The sequence below is a fragment of the Coffea eugenioides genome, unplaced genomic scaffold (genome assembly GCF_003713205.1).
Source record: "Coffea eugenioides isolate CCC68of unplaced genomic scaffold, Ceug_1.0 ScVebR1_682;HRSCAF=1398, whole genome shotgun sequence".
Lineage (NCBI taxonomy): Eukaryota > Viridiplantae > Streptophyta > Magnoliopsida > Gentianales > Rubiaceae > Coffea > Coffea eugenioides.
In genome coordinates, this window is record NW_020864543.1 from 1 (window position 1) to 8456 (window position 8456).

Consider the following 8456-nt stretch of genomic DNA (forward strand, 5'->3'; position numbering starts at 1 on the left):
ATGGTGCTCCAATCAAGAATCTGATTTCTCTATTTCTTCTGGCAATTATATAATTCGCGAGCAGTTCCAAAAAGGAAGACAACTATTATATAATTGCATCTATTCCCTTGGCCTATTCTCTCCAAATTTCCTTTCCCAAACTTACGTACGCATGATGATCAGAATTTTAACGCAAAGATAAGGGTACAACTTTTGCACCATAATTGAGGACCAATTAGAGAAGTTTCTTGTAATGTAATCCCCAAATTAGACATAAACCAAAGGAACCAAGATGTACCTCTAATGACGTGCTACCTACTAGTAGTAGTGTCTAGTAATAGGATTAATTGTAGCAGACACTTAACTGACGATATGAGTACTTCCATTAATATAGCAGGGTGAAAAATCCCCCGAGCTTTAGACTTTAAAGTGTACTTTCTTAGCTAAAATAACTGGGTTTGTTTGGATTGCGATTTATTTGTCAAAATATATTTGTTTACATAATCATTACAATTTCTAACGCACCTTTTTATCTTCCCAATTACCTTTTTATCTCACATACATCACATCATAAAAAGTGCTACAGTAAAAATATCTCTAATAATTCACAATCCAAACAAACCTAGTGATTAAGGCCGTATCCGCCAACCATAAATATCTTGTTCTTTGGCCTTTCGATAGGAGAGGTACAACTTTTTCCATGCACGGCTGGTCACAAACACTCGTGTATTCGCATTTAAGTGTCTATGTAAATCATGAGATTCTAATTTATAGTAATTAGCACTCCGTGTTTGGCTTACTATCTATATACTATATGTTTAGCTGATGCTAATGAAATAGTGGAATGAAGAAAGCTTCAAATGTTCTTCATCAGAAAAGAAACACATATAGCTTTAAATGCTTGGATTGATGTTTTGCAGAAACAACGAAAAAGGAACTTTTTGAAAAGCTTCCCAATTACGTTGAGGAATTAATTCTATTCCGCTTTGAGCGAATTTTTTAAAAGCTTTCCAGAGTATATTTAGGAACCAAAATAATTGCATAATAGTTTTTGAGATATAAGTTATGTAAAATAAAAATTATTTAGAAATAAGTTAGTTGAGAATGTGCTAAATGAATAATTTTTTAAAATTTTTTTTCCAAAGTTGCAATCCAAACAAACTCTCTTTTTTTTTATTATCTTAAATATAATTATATTGAAAAAATGATATTTGCACTACTTTTCAATTAGTCTCTAATATTCGTTGAGAGTTATATTTTTAATGAATGAATTAGAGTGTCAGATGCTAAATAAAACGTACGAATATCAATTATCTTTACTAAAATATCTTTATTGACAATAATATGTAAATCGAAACAATAGCATTTACAGTAGTACTTCTACCTCCCTAAAAAGGAAAGATGAAAAAAAAGCCCTGGCCAATTTGCTGCTAATGCTATAGTACAACAATTTGCATCGAGAATTAGTTCTTGACTACAGCTACTCGTGCAAGCAAGAATTTCCAAGACAAGAAACTTTTGAACCCACAAATTGGAATTTCATTTCAATCTCTCTCACTATATTAAAAAACAAAGAGAGTCTCATGACAAATTATTCGCCGTCAAATCTAACGACGTTAAATCCCTCCTATGTGAAAAGCCCAAAAAGTCTTTGTTGTTAACACGGCAATTATCACCTTGGCAATCATTGTCCTCCTACTGCTACGACTACTACTACTACTACTACTACTACTTGCTAGTAGTAGTTGCTACTACTGCTGCACAGCTGCTCCAGCTACCTTCGCTCTTGCCTCCCCAAACCGCCCCTACGCCACTCCTTCTCTAGATTCTCGCCTGAAAATCCATCGGAATCTCGCCGGAATAGTTATACTGTCCATAGTTCAGAAGGGTTCTTCTCGATATCAAGATCTGGTTCCAAGTCCAACTTTCATTGTATCTTCTTTCTTTGAGGTAATGAACTAGCTCAGCTAGTTAAATTAATAACTTTTTCCGGTGAAAATTTGTTTTACTTAAATCTTCTTATCTTTGACACTCTATTTAAAGTCCCTGTCTGATGTAGTGTTTCTTTTCTTTGTTGTTCTTTTTTTCCCTGGCCCTGAAAGTTCAAGCTCCAAAAGCTTCTCGATTCTTCGAATTTATTGCCATTTTCACTTCAATTCAAAAGTGAATATGTTCCTTTTTTCTGCTCAGGTAAGTGTTTAAACCATCCCTTCCGTTGTAAGCTTCGCGTGTTAAACCCCAGCGTTTCCCGGCTTAGATCCATTCGTGTAATATCAAAATTTAAAGGAATTTTTATGATCCGAAGATTGAATAAATTCCCACAGAAGCCGCTTTTTTTTTTTAAAAATTTAATCTGTTGATGAAAAACGTTGAATGTCCACACTATTTGCTTGATTTCCACGTTGCCTGACTTGGTTTTACCCAAACGCCCATATTCTAGTAGGTTAACGTGTTGAGTTTACTATTTTCTGAAGCTTTTGTTTAGTTTTCTGGTGAAAGTTTTGGTGGTAGAAGCAAGTATTTCTTGACAAGGTGGAACTGCAGCACAGTGAATGCATTTAGTTACTGTGTATATATAGAAAACTTTGAAGAATGAGCCATGTAAAATAGTGTTGCTTGGCCCAGAAGGCTAGGTCTTTGACAACAGCTTCAAATAAAAAAAGGTTTCAAAATGGCAAACCAGTTGTTTAAATTTCAGAGTTCTTTTCTGCACCTTTCTCCTTTAGTATCATCAGTACTATTACTCAACTCTCAAGGTCCAAAATTTTCTTCTTCGTTGGCTTCTGTTTGCTTTTTGTTTCTGGTCGTCTGATGATATTGGTACTCCAGGATACTCCATTTCCTAACAGCTACAATCCTCCACATGGTCTTCATCAATTCACTTCATTTATTGCCTAAACCTGCTGCAAGTCTACGTGACTTCTCTCTCTCTCTCTTTCTCTTCAGTGGAATTCCTGTGCTGTATTTGTCCCTTACCAGCTATGCATTCTTGTTCGTTCTTGTACACTAGATGATATTTCCATCGGATTTGGATCGCATGCAGCAGTTTCTTTGGATCTCCTTGGACCATTTTCTTGCTGAAGGTACGAAGAACTCATTTTAGGCCTTCATTTACGATAACAATGAGATGAGTGTGTGGCATTGGAGAAGTGGGATTTTTTGGGAAAGGTTATGGAGACAGGCAACTTTAGGCCTGAACTGCATGTAGCACAGCAAAGCCGTCGTGATAAGTTGAGGGTTCAACACCATCCTAATCCGTGTAACCAAAATGTGGAAGTCTATGCAAATCAGTTGGTTCCATTTTCTACCCATGAGGGTCTAAACCCGGATCTCATTCAGCTTAGAAGTATTAGGTATGGAAATTTATCGTATGAACCGCTAGTATTTTCATCTGAAATGCTTGATTTTTCCACAAATTCGCAAGCTTTGTTAGCTCACAGTAACAAGGATGTTACAATGTTGCATCAAGAATCGAAGCGGATAGCCGGTGATGTAGAAGATCCATCTACCAATCTGTCCAATACTCTCCCATCAAATGTCAATTCTTCAGCTAAAGTTAGTGGTGACCCACAAAATTGTAGCACTTGGAAAAGCATTGGTTCACAAGAGAGCTGCGACTGGATTACTAATTATACAAGTGGATCCGCTGGAGGCATTGATAGCAATCACAACCCAATTTTTGTCGGAGGAGGCTTGTCTGGTTCTTTGAAGGCTAATAACAATAATCCTTCTACTTCCACAATATACTTCAATAAGCCTAGTTCTTCCTATGGCAATCATCATGAGGTCCGCTCATCTTTGACTAGTCCACCTGGTGAAATTTCTAGCCGTAACAGCCCCAAAAATCATGTTGATCATGTGCATTTCAACTCGCCTTCAGTTTACCATACTGCTAATACTTTTCAAGAAGTTTCCTCTGCCACTATTATGACACAGGAGCTAGGAGTGGCAGCTATTGCTCAACAACACAGTAAGGAAATTGCTCATGTTTCATGGCCTAATGGTGGAAACGAGCTTGTGCTCCTTCCAGCCTATGCTGATCATTCAAACCCTTTAGGCCTTAAGCATGGTTCTGGTGAATGCCGTCGATGGAATGGTGAATTAGAATACTGTGCAAGTACTAAGAATGCTGCAGAGAGAGACCATAGATCAATTGCAAATGATAGTCCTAATACTCAGGCCTTGTCTCTATCACTTTCGTCGGTTCCGTTGTCCAAATCATATGCATGTCAGACTGGGGAGAGGATTATGTCTGAAGATTTGCATTCAGGAGCTGGTTGTTTTAGCAATATTCAAGAGATAAAGGCCTTGAAGTCTGACTATCAGTGTTTTGATTCAAAACCATCATATCATGGTAAAGTCTTGGAAAGTGCTCAACATGATATGGTGGGAAATCCAACTTTTGCTCATCGGGCTGCAGGTCCACTTGGTCCATTTACTGGCTATGCAACCATACTGAAAAGTTCAAAGTTTCTAAAGCCAGCCCAACAGCTATTGGATGACTTCTGTAATGTTTTCGGTCCAAAATGCACCAAAATGCCAGAGCCACTGGAAAGGATTTCAGCTGAGATTAGGGCCTGTGATGATGCTGTCAATGCTAATGAATCCATTATTGGAGCTTTGGCTGGGGATTCTGGTGGCTCATCATCTACATTCTACAGTTCCAATGAAAAGACACAGGATCATGGAGGTTTAAGCAGCCCAACTGAATCTTATCGGCCAGACTATCTCCAAAAGAAGGCAAAGCTGTTGTACATGCTGGAGGAGGTTTGTAACCTTCTTTCCTGTCATTATCTGGATTCTTAATATGCTTTACTGGTTATATAGTTTGGTATTTGAATATGATAATTCTGGAACTCGACGTCAAGCAAAAAACACATATTCATGCATTGACAAGAAAAGAGAGCTCACTAAAATTCCTACAAAACTAGGGTGAGTATTTGTTGTTTTAGTGGGATCAAAAGTTCTCTATTAGCCAGAAACTTTCCGTTTTTCTCCTATCCCCCACATCAAAATCTCAAGCCTACATGACTTTTGTTCTTTAGTGGCAATGAGGACGTTTTTGGTACTTATCTAGAAATAGCCTCCTAGCTACTAAACTTAGGGGCTAAGCAATTATTGTAAGGAAGTCTCTTGGTGCTATATGCAAGCTGTACTGGATGATATTTTTGGATTGGTGGTCTGAGATTACTGAAAATGTATTTGTGATTAAAGTTTGCATTAATTTGTGTACCCTCGATATTAACAATTTGACATTTTGCCTATGGTAATAGTAGTATTTCAAGGACATTGCAGTCTACAATTTTAGATTCAACTAAGTAAAATATTGTTTTAGCTGTACAGTACTGAGATATGGAGTAATATCATAATGTTGTTAATTCTCAAAAACCAGTACAAATGTGAACTTCTTTTTGGAATGTCTATTGATGTAAGATTCAATTAAAATTTCTTCCATAATAGTACTAGTGTATAATCAAGATCTTTCTTTCTATTATTCTTACCCATTTATTGTATTTTTTTTCATCCTTGATCTTCTTGTGGACTATTCTCTTTCCCAATTTTATTATCTTCATTGGCAAATGGGCCCCGGGAAACACAGTAAGTCTGTTAGCCTGCAATACATCCAACATAATTAAAAGAAACAGCGTGCTAACATCTAGAGCTACCATGTATGCATAGATATTTGCCAATGTTTAGAGCCTATATTTATGCATGGCTGCACGCTAGATTGATTCATCATGCATGTTTTTTTAAATTCCTCTATGCTTCTTAGCCATCAGTAGAATATCTCAATATCATGACTTAACAAAAGTCATGATCTGCTGTGACTTCTACATCGTTAATTGCTGTTACATATTTCTGCTGTGCTGTAGCTGCAATATATTCATGCTAGAATTCAGCTTTTGACATCTACATCTGCCTTGTTTTTGAAAGGTATGCCGAAGATACAAGCACTATCATCAGCAGATGCAAATGGTTGTTTCATCCTTTGAGTCTGTGTCAGGTCTTACTGCAGCCACCCCTTTTATTTCTCAGGCCTTGAAGACTGTTGCTAGGCATTTTCGGTGCATCAGAAATGCAATCTCTGACCAGCTAAAAAATGTAAGGAAAGCTCTTGGAGAAGACTTGGCATCCCCTACAACGGGCACGAGCAGTAGTAAAGGTGACATCTGTACATCAAGGATGAAATTGATGGATCAGACCTTCCAGAAGCAGAAAGTTGTTGGAGGAAATGTGGGTTTCTTTGAACCCCAACAGCATGTTTGGAGGCCCCAAAGGGGACTGCCAGAACGTGCTGTAGCTATTCTTAGAGCTTGGCTTTTTGATCACTTCCTTCACCCGTAAGTCCACAATTTTTTGGACTTGGAAGAACCATTCATTGACTCTCAATCTAACTGAAAATGAATCTCATCTGTTATTTTAGGTATCCCACTGATGCAGACAAGCATATGTTAGCCACTCAAACTGGATTAAGTCGAAATCAGGTATAGTAAGCTCTTGATACATTTACATGTTAGAGCAAGAAGAGAGGGTAGGTGATCCCTCTCGCAGTTCTTCCTGTTTTACTTTGGTGTTGTGCCGTCAAGTTGTTACCTTTATTTCTCCTAACCAATGAGTGGAGACATAATGTTATATCAGCTTCATCTAACCCTAGCTAAACAGATGTCCAATTTGCAATATGATCTGGAGAGCAAAGATGCTGCAATAATAAGGATGGGCTAAACGATAATGGAAAAGAAAAGAGAAAAATGCAGCATAACTAAAAGATATACCGCTTTAGAATGGTTTTCCTTCCAATTTCTCAGCTTACATGCTACTTTAGCGCGTTATTTCGGTTCAGTATATGGCATTTGGATGAGTATCTTTGGATTGTAGAAAAAGCAATCCTATCATCTGTTTGTGGTAGATAGAGTTTACTCATACAGTAACCATGTCCTTGCTTTTCCCTTTGAGAACTAAATTTTCTACTGCCAGATTTAATTCTAATTCTGGCTTGATCTATTTTGTGAAGTTTGAGGTATTTCATAAGAAGTTCATATGTAGGATCTGAGATTAAGACTTGACCCTAGCACCGTCATTTTCCTGTGAGGAACATCCTTAGCCCCCTAAATTATTGGGTACCAAAGGAAGTGATGGGGGCTTGTATCAGATGGCATTTTGCAGTGGAAAGAAAAGTTGCAATCATCTAACTTGTAGACCAGGCTCACTTTCTTTTAACTCCTTTTGGCTAATGTTTAGCTTGGATTTGCATTTCAGGTTTCAAATTGGTTTATCAATGCTCGTGTTCGAGTGTGGAAACCCATGGTTGAAGAGATACACATGTTGGAAACTAAAGGGATTGCAGAAACAGGTGCCAGTGTGGGAAAAACTGATGGAAAGGCTATGACTGAAATTGTTAGCCGATCAAATGATAGTCAGCCTCTGAATAGGCTCAACGCTAGTAGATCATCTGAAAAGCAGGTGGAGTGTTCGGATGTTGGATCGTCGGTATATATGGGATCTAGAATGAATGATGATACATGGAATCAGAAGCGGAGTCGAGTTGAATGTCATGTTCCTGGAAGCATGGATGGTTCATTGGTGGGCTTCGTGCCATACCAGCAAAGCGGAATTGAGATTGGAGGGCTTGGAGCAGTGTCCCTGACATTAGGTCTCAGGCAAAATGCAGATGGTGTGCAACCACAGCATCCATTGCAGCAGCAACATGAAAATCAGCTAAGGCGACATTTTGGAGATCAGATAATTTATGATTTTGTGGGTTGATTTTTGCTTGTTATGGCTGTCTTCAGGGATTTAGATGCAAAATAGTAGCACAAGGTGAAGTACCATTATTTACTATGGTGCTGCACAAGGCATTTATCAAGTAGATTATTTCCTTTTTTCTTTTTTTTATTGGAAGTATGCTTCAAGTAGACTGTCCCAGATGAAAATCGATTATCAACCAATTGAAAATCAATCTCGACTGAGAATGTACTTATATGCTAATGTTGCTTGGATGTGGGAAATATATCATTTCCATAATTGATCAAAAGTAATTAATGAAGTCCAAAACACAACTTTGTAGTATTGCTGGGTTCCTGTAGGCTGTAGCCCCTATTGCTTTCTTAATATGTGGCATTTTCTTTTTGAGGAATTTATCAGCATTCTCAAGTTTTGCAGCTTTTATCTTTTAACCTGCAAAATTTAAATGCGTGGATTGAATCCTTCGGATGTTCATGAAAATACCCTTTTTTCCTGCGTGGGTGGTCTCTAGCATTTAAAGAAGGAAAAAAAAAAAAAGAAAATCAAACGATGAGTTTTATGCATTTAGAACAGGGGTTGCAACTGCAAACTTCTGTTTCTCGTCAACAAAAAGAACAGATGTCCAAACCATTTTGTAGTCGTAATTAAAATTCTTCTATTCCCGCACCACACTCGGAAAAATCAAAATAAACAAATAAATTACTTTCTATTCTTGTGATTTTATATTTTACTAT

The 8456-nt window shown here is 37.5% G+C and overlaps 1 protein-coding gene across 5 annotated transcripts; it reads left to right on the forward strand.

Annotated features, from left to right (window-relative positions):
* The first annotated feature begins 1749 nt into the window (after window positions 1-1749).
* On the forward strand, window positions 1750-8043 carry LOC113758734 (BEL1-like homeodomain protein 1). Of its 5 annotated transcripts, none has more exons than XM_027301462.1 (5): window positions 1750-1929; window positions 2809-4746; window positions 5914-6320; window positions 6404-6464; window positions 7237-8043. In XM_027301462.1, the coding sequence occupies exons 2-5, from the start codon at window positions 3151-3153 to the stop codon at window positions 7741-7743; spliced, it is 2571 nt and encodes an 856-aa protein (XP_027157263.1). In that variant the 5' UTR covers window positions 1750-1929; window positions 2809-3150; the 3' UTR covers window positions 7744-8043. The 5 variants fall into 5 exon arrangements, with proteins under 5 accessions (XP_027157263.1, XP_027157265.1, XP_027157264.1 ...); XM_027301464.1 differs by having other exon boundaries at window positions 2926-4746; XM_027301463.1 differs by having other exon boundaries at window positions 2990-4746.
* Window positions 8044-8456: the final 413 nt, after the last annotated feature.

Bases quoted from the DNA above. Each gene is read 5' to 3' on its own strand.
- LOC113758734 (XM_027301462.1), top strand. From the start codon at position 3,151: ATGGAGACAGGCAACTTTAGGCCTGAACTGCATGTAGCACAGCAAAGC. The intron at 4,747-5,913 runs GTTTGTAACCTT...TGTTTTTGAAAG, and splicing joins TGTTGTACATGCTGGAGGAG to GTATGCCGAAGATACAAGCA. The intron at 6,321-6,403 runs GTAAGTCCACAA...CTGTTATTTTAG, and splicing joins TTTGATCACTTCCTTCACCC to GTATCCCACTGATGCAGACA.